A 21,451-nucleotide genomic window follows, 5' to 3' on the forward strand; every position below is an offset into this window, starting at 1 on the left:
GAGAATGAGAAACATTTTTCTGAAAAAATTAATTTTCTTCCGTGACAACATTAGCACAAATTAGGCACAGACAAAAATCTCTTAACAAGTTCAGTGTCGACAAACAACCCCAAAGGTTCCCCAAAGGTTCTTTCAATATATTGCAACAAAAATGAATTTGTAGGATTAGTAAAAAAAACTAGTGTAGCCAATTATTATAAAGATTGCTTCAAATAAAACCTATTTAGAATATGAAAGTATAAATTTTAGCTATTCGCAATACAACTCAAATGAGAAAATCATAAATACGTACATATCGACTAATAAATTTCGATTCCGAATGTACAGTCTTTTATTTTTTAACCGATTACTAATATTTAATATGGTTACTGGTAATTCTCAATAGACCAATTGGATCGTTAACTGATCCGCGAGTTTCGAGAATTATCGTATTCAGACGAGATAAAACATTGTTTAGTTGTTCGATATACTGCTCATAAAAGACCCAAGACGGTACATTCGCGTTCGCAAGTTAACCCCTTGGCACTACGATTTCTTTCACGCTACGTCGATTAACACTTCTCCGTTCTTAACAATTTCTTTGATAGTACGAGACAATTATCGTTTCCTATACAGTTTTCATCTACTTCCATTTCACTAAATTATCTTACAATTTAAAAATCTGCACATGCCGTAAATGCATAAAGATTCGCAGTCTAATAATTAATAAAAAAAAAATCTTATGTCTTTAAAGTAGTCTCTAACATTTTTTCCGACTTTTTAGTCACATAAATCGATATAACTGCTTTGAAATACTATAACGGGTTGCCATTTTTTATCGTATATTATGTATTATTATACTGTCACGAAGTGCAGGTTTTTTTTATTTATAATCCAACAGTATGTTTCAAAATAAATATAATTCCCATAGTTCAAAGACCCTCGAAATCATCTAGAGTAGAAAATAAATTGTATAATGACACTCTATAAACACTTGTACAATTTACGTATCATTAATAGCTTGCATACATACTCGATGCTGGTGCACGTGCTCAAAATGATTACCTTAGACAGACTGCTGCGATACAGATAAGACAGCGTGACCAATTTCGTTTCAGTTGTCGGTATCTTGCTGTGCACTTGTTCCGTGTTCACAAGTAAAGATAACATGCAGAAACGTACAAGAGAGCTTTGCTATTTAATAACAATTCTTAAGTAATCTTTCGAGTTAATTGCTTCGATAATTTTTCTATCATTTCAGTCTGGCTATTTTTTCTAGTGTTATAAAATTTTGATACTATTTGTATAAAAATAATTTTTTATGTTTTTAAAAAGATTTGTCCACAGATATTTTAAGAGCATGGGACAATAAACGTGACGAAATTATAAAGCTATCTAATTTCCACTCGACTTCCCGACAAAGGATCAAATTTTTTTTATTATTAAACTATATTTCAGTAACTACCGTACAAAAATCTATCTTATACATATAAAACGATAAACCGGTTTCTCCATGAAACCCAACAATACGAAATAATAGGATGATCGTAAAGTTCGTTGGGTAACGCACGTATTTGAATTGACAATTCTGGACCGTTAATTGCCAAACAAATACCGCAGGAACTTGTTGGCTCTAGAAAGACTGATCGCGGTTAGCATGCATCCTGTTAATGGACATTGTGGAATGTTGTTAATGGCGATTAATATTTCGTCAAGCGAATGGTTGCGAGGTCCATACCATACTGGTACCTATGTATTGGTACATAAGTGCTTGCAATACATAAGTGCTTACTATGTATCCACGGTCCGCCGTGGCTCGGCGCGACGGTAAGAAAGGTACTGCGCGCGCGTCCTTCGAACAATATTTACCCTCACTTCCATATTTTTCTGTAATCTTATCTTTTTTTTGCTTAAGAGAATGTCCCGACTATTTCTATGACCTGTTACGCGTATTAGCAACCACTGTTGTAAGATAAGAATAGCTTCGGTTAATGACCCTGCTTCCAAACACATTCAGGGAATTTGAAATCAGCTAACAATTTTTAAGCCATGTTGCATCCCCTATTTGCAGAATTTTCGTCCTCCAGTGTTCTGTGCTTTTCAATATTGCCAGTTGAATGTTTCTATACATAGCAGAACTTCTGTTTCGTATTTCATTTTATTTTTGGAAATATTAATCTATATTAAATAGTAATAATTGCTTTAATTAATAGTGAATTACTCCATATACAAGAATTTCATCATATACCTCATATTACAAGTCATTAAATCACATCATTAAACTAAACTTTTAGAACACATTTAAACGTGTCCAAATTCATAGAATTTTATATTATTCTCTCACAGCATAATAATCTAGATTTTCTATCGCCATGTTTGTACGCCAATAAAAAAGCTATTGTACAACGTGAGAAGATAAATTTATCTGCATATATATAATGGTTTCTCTAACGTTTTATTTGATACTCTAATTGAATATGCATATTTACATGTCTGCTATTTTCAAATCAGTTATTTTAATCGCTTATTGCTTATCACTATATAATATCGATCACATACATTAGTAGTGTGCAAAGACCGTACGTTACTGAAAAGTTTGTAACTGAACAGTTTTGAACTGATTTCGATTATAAAGCAACACGACGATTGAATAAAATCCCTGCATCATCAATTATGATTAATCAATAAACGTTATTTATCAGTATTTAATAATATAAATATATCATGTAATCTAACTTCTGAATAAAAAGTGAAGAGGTCATAGTCGATAATGTAGGGTTCCTCGCCGACCGTCTTTTTATTCATGATTTTGAGTAACTGCATACTATACACATACATATTAAAGAAGTTTGATCGCTTTGTGTCCACATACAATTACCCACAGAATTTAATGTACGCAAAACTGAAATATTCATTTTATCACATGTAAAAAAATGCAGTAATATGATAACAGAAAATCTACACTCAATTTAACGTCATAGGTAATAAAGACTACTGTAAGACAGAAAAAGTAAAATATTGTTTGTTAATTCAGCTATGTTTGTAAGAATATTTCTAATATATATTGTTAATATATTTATATAATACTAAAAATATTTCTAAACGTTACAACCATTATACTCATATAAAAGGATCATACAAATAAAAAATTTCCTAAAATTCATGTTTTTATGCATTTATTTGACCTATATTTCCATATGAAATATTTCTACAAAACATTATTCCAAGTTCATGTTTTATATTTCTACATTAATTTTTTAAAACTTCGAAATAAAAAAGAAATACATATGCCTAATATAGAATTAGTTAGAAGGCTGTGTCATGAAAAGAAGTATTTACGATGTTAGAGTTACAAGGAACATGTTTTAGTATCGAAAATATTTAATGGGATAATAACTTATTAAATATTTCTTAATATACTTTCCTTGAAGAATACAACAATTTTTTAAGTTACCATCAGAATACTTTTTCGTGAATTTTGTAAAATTAACGTCTTCTCGATATTTTAAATTAATTATTTAAGAGTGATATAATTTTAGGTGTATAGACTTTAACTTATAATGTACAAGACCGGACTGAATTTACTTGGTTCGGATTGTAAGCAAATACTATGGAGATGGTTCACTACCGAATTCCTTTGTAATTATACGTTTAATTTTATAAGTAACTGTACATCCATGCGTCAATTTTGTTTTAAAATAATATTGGAATAATGACTGACAATTACAGCAGCAATATACACACATACAGCGTACAAATATTTTGTAAAGTACCTTCCAAACAATCAATTGACCCAATTCTATAGGAATTACATATTTCGCATTATAATTATTAATTTCAATCATTCATTATTAGGAAGGTATTCACGACCAAATTCATGGTTTAATATGATACAGTATTATCAAGACGCGCAAAAACATCATAAAGTACTGTCACTTAAGAACGACCTTAATATCTCTTAACAAAATATACCACCGTTGGTAATTATAAATTACCAAATATATTTCATATATATACAGAAACTGACTTTCCTAAAATTGCAATGAAAAGCTTTGTGATGATGAAAATAAAGGTAAAGATAATTATTCGGTAGAATCTATAATAAAATTGATCATCAACCTTAGAAAGACTGGGAGGGGAGGAAAGCTCATTGATCTACCAAATAAAAAATGTTGAGAAAACAATATGAACGATAGAAAATAATGCTTTAAATCAAAATTGTTCGATGTCATAGAGAACATATCAAAATTTCATTTATTTAGTTGAAGAAACGTTTCATCGACATCCTCTATCCTACGGATTTTACAAGAGAGACTCCTTCGCTCCCTTCATTGTTTCAGATTTAATATTTATGTTCATTATAGTTGTCATCTTGAAAGTCATATTGATTTTAATTACTGTCATTTTAATTATCTACTAAGATTATTGCACTAAGTCATAAACTAAAATAATATAGTTAAGTTATTTAAATATATTGTCCTTACAGTTTCCTTTTCCCAATTCTTTTACATTGTTCTTATCATAAGGTAAATGAGTGTTTGTACAAATTCTTTTAATTCCGTTTAGGTAATTCTTCAGAAAGAAATTATAAAACGAAAGAGAAATATATGTGAAAAACATATATGGCTTTGCTGAATAGGGAAAAAGAGTGGAACTTTGATCAAAAATGATATAACTCAACGTTTTCAAAAACTGAGGTGTGTTTCTAAGTCTGACATGACGTATATTTTATAAGTCTAAAGAGATGAACATATGTTATCAACATTTAAATTTGTATTTTTACAACTAATATATAATTCTGACTTCTTCTCCTTTAACCCTCCCATCAGAAAAATATACACATGTATGCGCGCATGCACAAACGCCGGGTATCCTAAAATTATGTTATTTCCAAGAAAAGAGGAGTTCCTGACATCATTCGAAGTAACCTTTTCCTCAACGGATTGCTACAAAAAGAAAGTTACTTCAAATAACGTCAGGAACTTCTCATTTCCCGCAAGTAATATAAATTTGAGACACCCTGTGTGTATATATGTATGTATATATACATGCGAAAGAAATAAAAGTATTTATCACTCTATAGAGAAGAAAAACAGTTAAGCAAATTGCTGTCAAATTTATTGATACCAATCATACATGGCACCATAATAATTAAAGTTACTGCACTATGTATGATACAGATTGCATTGAATATTAAACATACTCGTTCGTACACTCGTATCTTTTTCGTTGCATCACATTTGCATACATTATGCATCGTTTCTTAAGAACACCAAATCTCGATTGTATTTTTTAAAAAATTATATTGCCCATGTACAAGCAGGGATATATTCTTTTCTTTGGTCGTCTCGATAGACTTTGGTTATTCCATCCATTATCATTAAAAAAAAACTATTAATTCATTACGTTATAAGTTAATAATTGTCGGAAAGTAGCTTTTTTTATGTAAGAAAACGAAACACAGTAAAAAAACCAATTACTGAAGAATAAAAAATTGTTTTGATTATGAAATAATCAGTAACATCTTGTCCTCAGTTTTTTCATTAATGACTAACAATGTTTGAAATATGAAGTACTGTGGATGTGTAAGTATTTATGAAAATAATTTTACAGCAATTCCATCTCTATTAGTCATCTCCGTGATTCAGATGCATATGCTGTAATAGTGTTATCTACACATCCAGCTGCTAGAACTGCACGATATGGGTGAAAGTTTAAACAACTTACTGGACTAATACGTGTAGCCATAAATCCTTCATGGAATTTTATCGTATTTAAGTGTAGACCTGTTGTGTTATATACACTTATGCAGTGATTTGTCGACCCACTGAAATGAATACACTGATTGTTACACATCAGGCTTTTTAACTTAGGTGTATAAACAGATTTTGTTACTATATTTAATGCCAGAGATGAGTCGAGAGATTGTTAAAAGAAAGTTTTAAAAGAAAGTTGAGAGCCCTTTCCCGTATTAGAGGGAGATTCAACTCATCTCTGTTAGTTAATATAAGATCTTTGATAAAAAATTTGAAATACATGTTGGCCAATACTAAGAACAAAAGTAACAATTTCGTCATAATATTTTACATAACAGCTACATTAATTATGATTAATCGTCTTAAAGAATAGATACAGATAATATTTAAACTTACCATGCAAAAACATCAGCTACTTCGTGCGCTGCCAATGCTGTAATACCTTGCGGTATCTGTACAGTGTTTACAGAGGAATTTTTTCTGAGGTCAAATATTCGAATATCTCCCGATGATGATCCCGTGAACAATTGAGGTGCTGCTCTATCAGATTTTCTTAAAGATGTACCCAACACCCACGCCGTGTGTTCTCTCCAAATCATAACCCTGGATTCTAATGGAGGTAATCTTCTGTCAAATAAGCGAACGGAACCATCACCACAACCAACGGCCATCATTGAACCTGCACATATTGTCAATGATTTTAAACCAGTATTTATAGAATAATATATTGTCATTATATTTGCACGATGTATAAAGGGTATTCGTGAAGTAAATGAATGTATTTTATAAACGTAACTAAAAATATATGAATGACTAACCTACGCCATCGACATCAATGCACGTAGCACAACAATCAGCACCTGTAGGTATATCTTGTTTTTTTAATTCACTCTCTGCGTCCCAGAGCCTAATAATACGAACATCGCCCGTAACAGCTAAGGTAAGAGACTTCTGTTCCCATTTAGTAACCAAACCAGCTGTTGCTGCAAACAATTTTAGTTAATACATCTAGTTATAAAAGGGACTTAAGGTAGTACTACTAGAATGCATACATGCGATAAATACTATTGTTTAAACTTTTGAACATAATATATTTCTTGATTAGATTAAGATTTATTAGATAACAATAATTTGTTGATTTGATCACGTTAACCTATCTGAAAGAAAACATTTACGCACCGGTTGTTGTTTTTGTTACTGGTTGTATATCAGCAAGCGCTTGCCAGGCGGTAAGTAAAATCGGTTCACGATTCAACGTGCTACTATAATGTTTCCAAACTCTAACCGAGCCATCATCGGACCCAGCCATTAATAAACTGACATCATGAGCGTTGATAAATTCGAGAGCTGTAATACGCGATGCCTTATTTCCTCGACTCGCACAATAAGTTAATAACTTTGGACCAGATTGATAATCCCATACTCTACAAGTATGTAATAATATCGATAAGATATATTTTCTTACAATAACAATACAGTTTGAAATCGTCAGAATAACTTACCCAATGAAATCTTTCAATGCCACTGCTAAATGAGGTTCAAAAGGATGAAAAGTTAAGACATCTGGAGAAACTGGACATCTTGCGTGAAATATTTGTGATTCCACTCTACTTTGTACTGCTCGCACTTGTTCTTCTCTCGTCTCAGATCTGTGCCTTTTATTTCTTAAATACCTAAATGTTTCAAGTTACAACAGCTTTCATCAAACAACAATACGAAAGTTTTATATGACATTCTTGAATATATGTTATTAGCTTTACCTCCAATCCCTCTCATAATGAGCTCTGCTTTCCATATCATTCATCGACTCAGTCTCACTCTCTAGACTAACAGGTTGAGCAAATTGAGCACAACTCCATTCAACAAATTGCGAAGTTGTCAATGGTGTTTTAATTTCTGGAAATTCGTCAGCTTCCTCCAATATCTGCTATTATGTCAATTGTAAATATAAACATGTTACAATAATTTCAATTAATGAAAGCTTTTATTCCTACCATATTAGGGATCGTTTTTTTCGATCGAGGAACGTACGATGATGCTGCCCTTGAATTCACTGTAGGCGGCGATTCTCCTTTGCTATTGCTAAATATAATTAAAATAAATTAATGAAAATATTAAGAATAGTACAAAATTAATTCATTGACTCACCTTAAGTAAGTTGTACGATTGGATGGAGATGGTGGAAGAGACATTGACGAAGACGTTTTCATTTCAATTCCTTCTTTGGGTGCAGATAATTCTTTCACCTACAGTTAGAAGTGATACATTATATGTTTAAAAAGGTTTTCAAATGAAAAAAATGATGTTACTATAATAGTACATACTAGTGTATCATTTTTACCTGATTTCGAATATAATTAGTTACTTTTTGAGACATTGAGGCAACCGCAGGATGAGGGTCATTATCAAGATTACATAGCCCATGCCATAATTTCATATATACACTACCATAGGAAAGACTTGGTAAATTTCCAAGCGAACTGTGTCCTAAAACCAACAAATAATAATAATACGTTACATTTATTATTAAACACTGAATATATCTGAGCTTTGCGATAATGTGCTTCTAAATAATAAAAGTACAAAATTAATATTAGCTAAAAATATAAAGTTACAAAATTTAAAATGAAGGATGAACTATGTACGAACATGCAATGGAATTTCCAATCATTATTACCAAGTGACTCGCAAGGTTTCCTCACGAACTCCCAATTATTTCCTGGCACATGAATGAAACAATATAAGGTATTGTTATCTAAAATCCGACAATAGACAACTAGTAGCTAGCGGAGCGTTATAGCTTTGTTACTTACCTAAACTACTTATAGACGATGAGGAAGATACTCTCTTAATACGATCTTGTCCAAATCCATCCGTACTGTCTACATTGTACATATTATTAGGAGAAAGCATTTTTAATCTATCTCTGGAACTAATGCGCCTCATTCCACTAAATGGTGAAAATGTTTCCACTACAAGGTCTTTGCGACTGTTTTCTTCAGCCAAAGCTAAAGTTACAAAGGAATTTTCAAAGTGTAAAACCATCCATTGAAGCGCTACTACTAATTCCTGTAAAAAGATTAATATTTTCATTGCATTAGAATAGTTGAATTGAACACTGTGATCAAAATCTATTAACAAACTTACATACTTTTCTAACTAAGGGGCACATATCGTGAGATACAGTATTAATCAGTGTTATAGCAATGATCTGATCGATATTATTTGCATGTTCACTTCGTGTTGTAACACTATTTATAAATGTACCCAAAGCGTAAACACTAGCTGCTCGAACCTATATAATTTTATTGTACATTATTATCGTTTTACATCGAATAGCAATAAATTAAAAAATTAATGTCGGATGGTTTTCATACCTCAGGAACTGAATCTCTTAGTAATGTAAATAGTTTTTCGTGTGCGATATCTCGAACGCCACACCACCTTGCTTTGTCGTAATTATGCCAAAGCCTACCTAGACATAAACACAGCCATTGACGCAATAAAGAGTTTATATCCCCAAGTTGTTCCAGGCAAATCGAAACGAGACTACCATGATTAGCAGCTACTTGACCTTGTCGATAATCATTTACAATACTAGCCAAAACAAATGCTGCTAATGTTCTATATTCACTCTAAAATAAAAAAGAAGCAAAGTTATATATAAATCTTAAACTTCCAAAATCTTCTTGTTAAATAAAATAATATACGATAATACCGGAACAGAAGTATCTTGAAGTACAGATAAAAAATATTTATGCCCTCCATCGCGTACCAGATCAGCTTGACAAGTCTAAAAATGTATAAATTACGTTAATAAATTAAAATTGGTGTGAAATAATATTATGATTACTTTTAGGTAGCTATTGAAACTTACACTGTCAACTGCAAGAATTTTTGCCCAAATAAAAACAAGCAACGGGCGTAATTCTCTAGCATTGCTCTGAAGTAATTTTAAAACATACGGAAAGATGCCTACACTAAGAGCCAAGTTTACTGCCCATGGGCCAAGATCAAGAAAACGTCCCAATAATTCTAACGCTCTTAGTCTATGAACTTGACTTAACAAGACTTGAAGTACTATTGGCAGTTGTTCTGGAGGATTGCGACTTTTTGAACCTAGAGTAAGCCATACTTGGAAGGCTGTCAATTGCTCTTCGAAAAATGGGGAATGCACAAACTGATCTTTATTTTCTAGTATGGATGGTAATTGTGCTAAGCAGATATCAAGTGCTAAATCCCAGGCTTGCCACATAGGATGCTGAACCCATAGAAAACACGAATTAATAATGCCAGTAACAGTAAAATATACTTCGTAATTGTCATGTACTTGCAACAGTATTTACCTGATACGTAGGTGGTAATTTTGGACATGAAACTGGTGTACAATCGTATGATCGAAGTATTCTTTCAGCAAGTAAAAAATTTCTAAATAAACTAGCAACTAATAAATCTTGTCTGAATAATCTCTGGAATAAATCTGAAAATTAGATATGTTTATCGTATCGCATCTTTCATTACATGTTTCATTGTATGAAAAAGCTATAATATACATATATCATTGTGGTACCTCTTGGCAAAGTGTTCCACGCTATTGTATCAGTAATTGCGGTAAATATCCAATTAAGTTCTCCTAACATTGTTCTTCTATCAGTCAACTGTCCTGGAATTCTGAAATTTATTTTACATACTTCACTTAATGTATCTCTGTTAAGGAAATATTTTAATTAATTATAAAATAAAACTTTAAATATTTAACTTAAATTATTAATAACTTTAAATATCTACATATGCACTGTATATGCAGTTGAATATCCTGTAAATCTTAGTCAGAATGTAATAAAACTTATTGATCATTCATTTATCTACATTACACTTTAGAATTACTACAAATTGCATTATTACAAATACGTAAAATATTCTTACTTGTCGATTAAATCTAATGATATTTTTGGTACCAATTTCGATGTATTTTGCATTACAAACCTATATAAACATGAAACAGAAATTCAGCATTTTATACAGGTTGAATTATTTTCAATATATTTTCACTTGTTAGACTTACCATCGTAATGCTATCTTTATTGGAGTTGTAAGGCATGAGGTAAATATATCAGCAGGTAAATCTGGATTCATAGGTAAAATTTGATTAGCTGCGCATGCTGCTAACTGAATACAATTTTTGTAAGATGGTATTGTTGTATTCCCATATGTAGTGACTCCAGTTGTACGATTCTGTTGCAGTGCTTGTCTTTCCATCTATGAATCAACATTTCTAATATATTTGCAAATAAGCATTGTCGTCATTTCAAGTGTATAAAAGATTTTTACCTCATATTCCTTCTCATGTTGTTCTGCGAACTGTTGAAAAGATTCTACAATAATACCTGCATTTGAACAATCATATACATAAATACTAGGGGCTCCCATCCATGTCTGCAAGTCATATACAGACAAAGGAATGTATTGCGTATATGTCTGTAAAAGTATATCAGAGTTAGAAAAGCTTCTGTCAAATGATTACATTTTGAATCAATATAAAATTACTGATCCAACTATTTACATTTGTTTTATTTCCATTGCTTTTTATGACATATTGGAAACTTCTATTACTATTGATTTCAAAAACACTTTATTTTAAATTAGCATTTAAATGCTTTCTATATTGTATATAAGATTTGTCAATTTCAAACTCCTTACAGGAAGATCTTACATTAACTTTCTACTAGTGCAAAAGCAATATATTAAATGAAAGAAATTAATACTAACCCTATTAAATACCCATATTTCACCATTACTAGTAGGTTTAGGAACACCATGACCATTATAATGAAACAATACTCTTTCCTCCTTCGCATTTCTCCTCAAAGAAGTGCATAATTTTTTAACTTCTTCTACAGTGGGATCTAAACTCTGTTTGTAACGAGCTCTTGGCTGCCATCGTTCATACTGTTTTTGTAAATTAGAACCTACAGTTTCCAAAGCTTTCTGCTGACTCATTGATAAAGGATCTGTAAAAATAGGGGAATACAACATTTTCTATATGTCAAGGTTACAATAATAGTTATATCAATAAATTTACAGATAGTGATCAAATCATTCATTATTTTCATAATGAACTTCTTCATAAAGAAATACGAAAATGTTTTCGTATATATAATTTATGGATAGTACAAATTTGTTGTCTTCATAACTTTTACTAATATAAACTTTATTTTTAAGCTTATGTAGACCTTTAACTATGCTCTTATGCATCTTATTATTAGCACAATTTGACATAAATTTAATCAATTTGCATTTTACAAGTTACATATTTTTTACATAATATGATATAATAATGAAATTGCTATAACCCATAATAACAAAATATTTCTTATATAATTAATGTCTTTTGTAAAATTTTATAAATATATGTTCTTCAAAAAGATATGTAAATAAATAAATAATTAATAAGCAAGTAATAACAATAAAGAAACTAGTGAGTAACTTTGAGATTAAGTAGAAAGTAAATAATCATAAAATACTATAAATGTTCATTAATAATCATTTGAACGCCACCTAGCAGTAATAAATCGGAATGACATTCATTTGGGAACTGTTGTCATTCGTATGCATAACCTTAAAGTTGTATTACATAATGGCAATGGCAGCGGCAACTAAAATGTAAATAAACCAGATTAAATACCTATCCAACACTCCAGGCGGGCGCATGGTTGCGTCTTAACGATATCTGGAGGGTCGACACCAACGTTTAAGCACAAAACTAGAGCCACGCTCACCGTTTTCATCTAAAAACAACATCGAATCAGGAAACCACCGCATCGAGTTAAATACGTAGTTTTTTGGAATGCAACCGCCGAGGCAATTAAGATGAGGAAATAACGAACCCGTTCTTTCATCCTCCATGTCTGCGTGATACAATTGACACCCTCGATCGTCGCCGTATGACGTGGCTTGCAAAACGCTAATTGTATTTTCCAATCATCCTCCTCTGTCAACTCCGAATTTTCTTCCTCGTGGCATGGTTCTGAGGCAGTTACTGACATTTTAAGACTACGACTTGAGGAAAGCTTTTTTTAGCAATGTTACGAAAGACACGCTCCAATTACTAGTGAATCACAACAGATGTCATGTAAATATGTATTCTAGCTATCGGCTAATAGTATTCAATAGCTGACAAATGCACAAACGTATTTTAATGAGACACAGTTTCGTAAGTTTACTTCATCGACCGCCATCTTACACCTTTGACGATGTTACCAATATCAAGTACGAACTCATAGAGAACATTTCGTAGCATGACTTTTCAGATGGCGCTACTTATTGCCGGCGTTATTTACGTCCATGTTATTTACAAACCTCCCAGTTCCGTTAAATTCTCTTATGCAGTAGTGCTTTTCCGTAATTGCGCCATACTAAGAGTAGAGTTCAGAAATTTATAGTATGATACAGAAGCTGCCTTTCTCTGATTGGTTAACGCTCCGCAGCCAAGCAATGCTCCCCTCACAGTTTTAGACAAAGAAGTGACAAAGTGGCGAGTAAGCAAGAGGGCACGACATCAACAAAACCACAAGCGAAACCAGTCACACCGACGACGAATGTAACTTGTCTCCCTTTACCATGCTTGCGGTCTCATTTTTTTCACGCATCCGTACACCTGGTGCTCCATCTGAAACACACGGCGCGATATTTGACTTGTACTTTTCGCCTCGTAGAATTTCATCGACCACATTTATCAGAGACTTTATGTTAGAATGCCTGAATAGCGTGGATCAACGCTAAGGAGCTTCGTCTATTTATTAATAATACATAATCATGTTAAAGAACAGGACGGATATGTTTGTTTAAGAATCTTCAAGAATATTATTAATAGTACACTCACTCATTCAGTTGAGAGTACATTTGCTACTCGGAAATTTGGGTTGCGCTTCACGATATCCGTACACTGACCCCGTACAATGTTCAGCTGATCCTAGGTCGATGACCATATCGAACAAGGGATACAACCGAAGAGACCTTAGGTATGAATGGTATGATGAAAACGGATTTCATTTTCACATCACTATCACCAAACACTGATCGCTCAATTAATCACTGATAATTCCATATTGTGATGATATTCAATGGGGTGTTTTCTTCTTCAACCGCTTCGATGACTACGTCTTTGGATCGCAATTCCTCGCGGATACAAATCTTGTGATATTTTTCACACGTAGTATCCCGACGATGTTAGTACTTTTGAAAATTTGTACTCCACGAACACTGACAAAATTCAAAACTGTCACCGAGATAATTCCGCAGCCGCGCGTACAAAAACCAACCGATAACTTCCTCTCATGATCTTAACCTGGAGCAATTTGGTAAACAACTAAAAGTCGTTGTAACGGTTGGGTCGCAATCACGGCCCTCGACCGTGAAGATCGAATCCAATTTTCTGTGCTTCGAAAGTTTTTCTCTATCGCGAGTCATGTCAATTCATTTTGTTTAAACATTGGACATTAAAACATTAGGCATTGTTTAAACATTAGACTTGTGATAGCTTCTCAATGATAACTTTAACCAAACCCTGTGAATCTGTTGAAACTTTCAATAAAGTACAGATAATAAGTACAGTAGTTATCGAACAGCTTTCGCAAATACACTAGGCGCAAAAAATTTTATTCATTTGAAAATTGAAGCTCCTTTGCAAATAGAATTTCGAAACGCGCGTTTCAGATGGCGCGCCAGCTGAACGAATGCGCGGAAAGAGAGAGGTCTCTTTTCTACAGTACTTGCGCAGAGCTGGGTGCGCAGTAAAACAGTGGAAATTGGGGAACTATTTTAGGGAGTACGAAAAGTGTGCAGAAGTAGAATCCACTGCTTTATCTAAGAGATGAATTGTTCAAATATCATACGTTTCTCATTATTACAACTGGAAAATTATACTTGATTCTACTGAAGAGAAGCAACTAAATATTCACTTCGTTGGATTTTATTGACACGAGAAAAAAAGGAAAATGTATTTTTATGATCAGTTATTCCTCAAATGTCTTTAACATCATTTTTCGGCAGTGTTTTCTTCAGATTTTAGACACAATTAAATAATCAAGCGAATTTTTTTATGTACTCAACAATTTCAAAAAAATCAATCAGATCTTGTTTTCTGTTTCTTTTAATTGTTCATTGTTATACGATTGATTAATATAACATTTGAAGTTTTATGAGAGATTTACGTTTTCAAATGTACTCTCTAATGCTAATAAATAAGCTTGAAATGTCAGTAGTTTAAAGAAAATTTTAAATACTTTATTAATTTGCTTTATAATGATTTTAAAGATATGTATTACTAAAAATAAAACGCGATAAGTTTTTGAAGTTAACAATAAAAACATATTTGCACATTAAGTTGAATCATAAACAATTTCTTCTTATCATTAATAAATTTGCTATTGATGTGCTTAAATTTATTTAAATTAAATGTACATTATGCTGAAAATACTTTATAATTAACGCTTCTCTATTATACAAACCTCACCAAGTTTTAATTTCATTATTTTAAGCAATAATACAATATCTGATTGTATGTATATCAATTAGCTACTTTTAATATTGTTTAAGACTCATCCCAATACCACAAAGTTTCTTAACACAAGTGTTATATTTGGCTTACAAAGTAGAATAAAATATAAAGAATTATACAAATGAAAATATTATTGCATTATTACATATAGATTGGAGTTATGATTATTTACGAAATTGCTTATTAGCCCAGTTATTATTGTTTTATGTAAATTCATATTTTTGATACCTTGGAATACCAGTATTAAATATATCAATGGAAGTTTTTATTTATTCGATTTATTCAAAATAAAATTTGCCAAGATCTATTTATGAATTACCCAGTAAATAGTTTGTCTTGAATTCTTATGAATTTGATAGTATGCATTTGCATCACATGAGTGCAACCAGCCTCTCTCTTCAGACAATACATTTCACTACAACCTTTCGCAATGATGTACCAATTGGCATTTGACAATGCCAAGCGTCTGATGCCAAATACCCAGCATAGTTTTGACACCAAATTTACATAAATTTCCTCGCAAAATACACTACCACGCGTGTTACATGTATTTAGTCGAAGCAGACTTGGTTGACTGGGAAAATAAATAACTGAAATTATAAAGGTCAACTTTTTCAAAATAAGACTTATTCGATAAATACTAATTAATATACTACATCATCATTAAAAGTTTTGACTTTGTGTTATATATTTTATCTAAATAATTTATATTAAATATATTTCGAATGAATGTAATACTATATACCTTCGTGTGTGTGTGTTAACGCGCACTCCATGTGCGCATGCGCATGTGTGCGTATGAAAAGTATTTACATACTGAAGAGTTTTGTTATTATATTACTCAAACATAGTTACGTATTACCAAAATTTTTATATTAATAATCTATATATATATATATGTATATTCTAACACAAGACTCGACTGACTCTTAAATCCAATCAAAAACAATTGCATATATTAAAAATACGTAATAAATGTCTTGTAAAATTTCGCAAATTTTTGAAATTAAAATTGTAAAATAACATACGACTTTCACATTTACGAAATGTCAAGAATGACATTAATATTCCGTTGCACACTATGTTCACAGCCTACATATATACAATATTTACTTCTTTCTATGTACATTCTTGTTTCCATTCATCAATGGTTTGGAATGATCACACAATAAGTTATATGACCACAATTTTCAGATTAAATTATTTGATACCTAAAAATATTGTAGATTACAACTTTCTGAACCATTTTGTAATTCAGTTTGTTCACTTCCTGCCTTAGTGTCACTTTTTTTACCTCAAGTTTTTTAAGTTGTTTGTTTAATAATTTTATTATTCTCCGTTTTGAAAATCATTGAAGAGGTTCTGGATTGTTTAGATGTTTATAGCCCTGCAAAGAAATGTATACAAGATTTCAGTGATTAACGTTTTTAGAGAAATATTGTTGCAAATAAATTAAAGATATGTATGCATGCACAAAATAGACCAGTGTGGCAGAATAGACTGCTTAATAGATAATAGACAAAATCCCATTAAGATACAATGCAGTAAACTCTTGATATGAGTGACTTCAAAAATAAAAGACAAACACAAAGTTTATTAAATAAAAAAATGTGTGTATAACATTTAGTCGTAAGATAATACATGTTTTTATACTTATTTTCCCGATTTTTCATTCGAAACACGTTTTGTTTCGTTTACTTTTTAATACAAACGTTTAATATGTCTTATTTGATAAATATAAAGTAGGTACAGCAATTGATCATCCTACAATGACGGGCTCCACTATTCTATGCAATCAAAGGAGAATGAGAATGAAAAGCAAGGAGAATGAGACACAAAACAAAATACTTGCTTAGATACAGAAAAACTATACTATCGGAAGTAGGTATTACCGGAGACGTCTATTGAAAGTTTTTTTTCTTACCTTTTTCTAAACGATTTTTTATTATTTGCGTCGGTATTTATTGCTCTGTTCACTAATCAAAATTAGAATATATTAAAAATAATAACTTTTGTGACCAAAAGATATCTAAATTATGTTATTGTACGATTTGATAAGTATTTTTTCTGGGTAAAATAAAGTGCTGTTTAAAAAAATATATCCTTTTGGTTTTCGAATATGCAAAATGATCATTCGATCGGTGGCAGTACAGTTAGTGTTAAACAAATAAACAGCGAGTAATATAAAATCTGTTCAACCTCTTTCTCACTAACCAAGGAGAGTAAAAATAGGGGTCATTGTTTTAGTAATTAAAAATGCATCTTGCATTTGGCAAAAATTGGCATCTTGGCAAAGAAAAACATTATAAGTTGTATACAAAAATATGCCATTAGATGTAATTAATAATAATAACAATTTTATTTATACTGGTTATAACATTTGTTGCATAAGATATCTTAAATGAAGTAATGTCTGATATTAATATTCATTATTACACTTAAAGATTACGCTGTTATGTTGTCTAGTATGGGTCTCTTATCTTTCAATCTAGTCCGAAAGAAAAAGAAAACGTACGATTTACAGAAAGACCATCATTGACCGCTTGCTAAGATTATCTCAATTAACTATTAAAGACTAATATAAAACCATTTGATTTATAACGAAATAAAGAAACAACTCCTACATCAATAAGAAAGCTTAAATGAATTAACATAAAAATATGCAAACATTTACTATAATAAAGCCTATTGTTTAAACAGTGTAGAATAAAACTTCATATCACTAAAAATTCCTCTATGTGCAAAAAAATGATTAGATTTTGTAAATATCTAAATACCGCACAATTCTCTGTGAAATTGAGAGAGTTAGTTAAGGTGATCTAAGTTGCAGATCCCCCCAGAATATACAACATACACAAATTATATTATTATAATTGTGCGAACCATATGATCACAGTAGGAGTTCAACAATTGAATGATTGGATCTCTAAAACAGCTTGTTTGTCAGCTACTAATGTTCGAACAACAAAAATTGTCGGTAAATGATATTTTACAATTGCAAAAAACTAAAAAAACAAACATCGTGTATAATGTCTTCTTATGAGTTTAGAAAATATGTACTACAAAATTACATACAGAATAATTTGTTGAAAAACTGCAATTTCATCATTTAAATGTGAAAACATGCTTCTTTGATTGTATTAGATATAAGTATATAATACAAGCAAAATCTACAAAATTTAAGTAGAACAAGTCCAATCAATAATAATACAAAAACTCATTGTATATAAAGTTCATCCTTCACCTTGTCTGGTCTATTTATAAAATAATATATATGTATATTATATACTAACATACATTACTTATACATGCTTTTTAATCATTCAAAAAATAAAAAAGTTATGGAATAGGAAAGGATATTGCCCAAAAGGAAGTGTTACTATGAATTTATGAAAGCAATTATCATCATGTTGCAAAGTGAAATATAAAGCGTAGAACAGTTCTGAGCGAGACGTGGCTGGTGAACCAAATGCAACTCTTCAGATATTAATAAATAGTAAAAAATAAATGAGTTGCACTTTGCAAAGTGTAATAAAAATTGCAAATTAAAATTAAAAACTACATAATTTGCACAATCTGTACTTGTTAGTGATTCATGCTGCCATAATAGAGGCGGCGTACACTTATCCGTTTGTTTCCTGGTCTTATGGTGTTATTGAATGAATCTCGTAACCGTTCTGTGAATGTTTTATATTCCATCTCTGGATTACTTTGACCAAAATCAAAGTCTGCCACTTCCACTACGAATCTTGCTCTGCTTTGTATATAATATGCAATGCCAAAAACAATCAACACTACAGCCGCGAGTGAACAAGAGACTGGCACAACAATTACTGACAATTGCGGTTTTGTTGTCACTGTAAAGTATGGCACACATGTAAAACTATTCTAATTTCATTATTACATAAAAGTAAATATTAATTCTGATATTTGTAATGACGTACCTTTATAAATATTTATTGTCAAAGGATATATTTGTTTGCTGACATCATTATTCATTATAATTAGTATTGTATATACGCTGGGCTCCAAAAAATAATGGATGATTGAGAAATTACAAGAACTAAGATGAACAACACTGTTGCATGTTTCATTTCCAGTAATATTGTATTTTCCTCGGTGAAAGTCAAGGCACTTATAAAAAGGTCCTGAACCCTTACAAGTTACATTCAAAGACAACATGTCCCACGGTTGAATCCAATTTGTACCCTCCACTGTTATGTTCATTATAGGCGCTGAAATTGTTTAAAATATAAAGTGTAGCATTTTACATAAAACACTCACAATAAATATGATACATTACTTACCACGAACGTTTAATTTCTTACTGAAGTATCCATAAGTTTTTTCAGGATCTGCAGCAATTATTGAAGAATTTGAACAGATGTATGGGAAGGGCATATTTACATTTGGATTGTTAGTGTTTGGTAGACGTGTTGTAGTAGGTATTTTAACAGGCAATGATGTTAGACTAGTTGTTAATATTGGTTTCTCTGTTGCAACAGTACTAATCACTGCAGTAGATGCTGCTCCTTCTGTAGTAGTATTTGATATTATCACACTTGTTTCAGTTGTAGAAAATGGAACAGTTGTATTTATTGGTGCCACCGTGGTTGTAGGCGCTAGAGTTGTTGGTGGTATAGTTGTTGGTGGTACAAATGACGCAATTACTAATGCTTCTATAACATGTGATGTATCAGGATTTGTAAAATTGTGAAGAAAGTTGAAATCGATTGTTTCACCATAATATTTGCAATCTATAAACCAATAAGTGGATACTGTTGTTGCTTTCTGCAAAAAATCCACATCTCCTTTATGCATGCTTATTGTTACATTTGCTTCTGTTGCAGAAGATACATAATCATTTCCCGCTGTTTTATTGGGCTGTATAATTTCAAGATCACCATTAAGAAGTTCTGTAGAAATATAGTACATTAGAAATCATGTAACATATGAAACTATAGAATAATCTAACAATTTTTTAACGTGCCTGTTAGATCAAATCTGCTGCGTACACTGGTACATGATTTCCACAACAAATACATATATCGTTCTTTAACAATTACTTGCACTTCATATATTCCAACACTGTAAGTGTCTCGTGGATAAGTTACACTCCAATACACTGTAGTATTTGATGTCTCTTCTGTCTATGAATTGACAAAGACACAAAAACTTAAATTTAAAAAATGTAATGTACCCTCCAAACAGTGGTGATAAAGTAACATTATGCTATTCATATTAATATTATTTAATATTCATTTATATAACATTCATCTGTTATTACTTAATAGAAATACAATAATTTTGCATGAAGAAATAAGTTGAAATTTAAAAAAACTTAAAAGGAATCTTTTTGGTTTCTTTTACAGTATAATAAAATATTTCTGTAATTTCCAAAAGAATTGACAATATATATTTTTTAAAATAAATCTGCAAAGACTGATTAATTTTTATTAGTTTACATTAGACGCCTCCCACAATTAATGATTTTACAAATCTTACTGTTTTTTTAGGAGAAAACTTATGTTTATGTGTTCCAAAAAGATAATACATGAAAAACATGTATAATATATGAGTCATTGCATATCTACATAATAATGATTAGTTTGAATAGAGCCTAAAGTAGTACTAACCTCATATTCATGGGATGGTATTGCATTATCTCTCCAATAATACTTGAAAGGTCCCGTTGGTTTCATACCATTCTCTTCAAAAAAATTAGCTTTAAATGTAATAGTTCCACCTAATACTGTAGGACCATCATCGGTCAATGTAACATTATACTCATCAGCATTAACTGTAACATGGAGAATCTTATAAAATAAACCAAAATTATAGGAGGTGTTTCTGACAATATGCACATTTATAAAATCAAAGGAAATAAATTTGTGCACAATTACGCAATTAAAAAATCGGTTTTAATTACCTGGAAATGTTGAAAATATATACAAAACGAGTCCCCAGAAAAAATGCACTACCTGCATTTTGCACACTGACGAAGCGTTACATTTATTTTAAAAAATATTTACACAACGTGATTTTGTTTTTAATCGATCTGCAATTAAACGCATATCATATCATAATGTTTCTGACTGTAACATGTTAGATTTGACGATTGCCAACTGTATCACTTTGTGTACAGATGCACAATATG

General features: G+C 31.2%; 2 protein-coding genes across 6 annotated transcripts; both read right to left on the reverse strand.

The window, feature by feature from the left end:
• Positions 1-2,415: 2,415 nt before the first annotated feature.
• Positions 2,416-13,333, reverse strand: Raptor (regulatory associated protein of MTOR complex 1). Of its 3 annotated transcripts, none has more exons than XM_078191993.1 (23): positions 12,623-13,333; positions 12,421-12,523; positions 11,505-11,746; positions 11,067-11,213; positions 10,801-10,994; positions 10,662-10,721; positions 10,306-10,406; positions 10,082-10,215; positions 9,613-9,996; positions 9,454-9,528; positions 9,113-9,370; positions 8,887-9,030; positions 8,549-8,804; positions 8,413-8,454; positions 8,077-8,222; positions 7,884-7,981; positions 7,730-7,817; positions 7,496-7,662; positions 7,238-7,408; positions 6,915-7,159; positions 6,554-6,718; positions 6,132-6,414; positions 2,416-5,806 (listed from the first exon to the last, which is right to left on the reverse strand). In XM_078191993.1, the coding sequence occupies exons 1-23, from the start codon at positions 12,779-12,781 to the stop codon at positions 5,611-5,613; spliced, it is 3,858 nt and encodes a 1,285-aa protein (XP_078048119.1). In that variant the 5' UTR covers positions 12,782-13,333; the 3' UTR covers positions 2,416-5,610. The 3 variants fall into 3 exon arrangements, with proteins under 3 accessions (XP_078048119.1, XP_078048128.1, XP_078048134.1); XM_078192002.1 differs by having other exon boundaries at positions 7,496-7,659; positions 12,623-13,332; XM_078192008.1 differs by lacking the exons at positions 11,505-11,746; positions 12,421-12,523; positions 12,623-13,333 and having other exon boundaries at positions 10,801-11,010; positions 11,067-11,108.
• Positions 13,334-15,353: 2,020 nt separating this feature from the next.
• Positions 15,354-21,409, reverse strand: LOC144477303 (uncharacterized). Of its 3 annotated transcripts, XR_013495161.1 has the most exons (8): positions 21,224-21,409; positions 20,931-21,094; positions 20,285-20,444; positions 19,602-20,210; positions 19,239-19,529; positions 18,916-19,151; positions 16,589-16,681; positions 15,354-16,505 (listed from the first exon to the last, which is right to left on the reverse strand). XR_013495161.1 is itself a non-coding variant. In XM_078194941.1 (7 exons), the coding sequence occupies exons 1-7, from the start codon at positions 21,279-21,281 to the stop codon at positions 16,643-16,645; spliced, it is 1,557 nt and encodes a 518-aa protein (XP_078051067.1). In that variant the 5' UTR covers positions 21,282-21,409; the 3' UTR covers positions 15,354-16,642. The 3 variants fall into 3 exon arrangements, 2 of the variants coding, with proteins under 2 accessions (XP_078051067.1, XP_078051080.1); XM_078194941.1 differs by having other exon boundaries at positions 15,354-16,681; XM_078194954.1 differs by having other exon boundaries at positions 15,354-16,681; positions 18,877-19,151.
• Positions 21,410-21,451: the final 42 nt, after the last annotated feature.

This window comes from Augochlora pura, chromosome 2 (assembly GCF_028453695.1).
Source record: "Augochlora pura isolate Apur16 chromosome 2, APUR_v2.2.1, whole genome shotgun sequence".
In the NCBI taxonomy this organism is placed as follows: Eukaryota; Metazoa; Arthropoda; class Insecta; order Hymenoptera; family Halictidae; genus Augochlora; species Augochlora pura.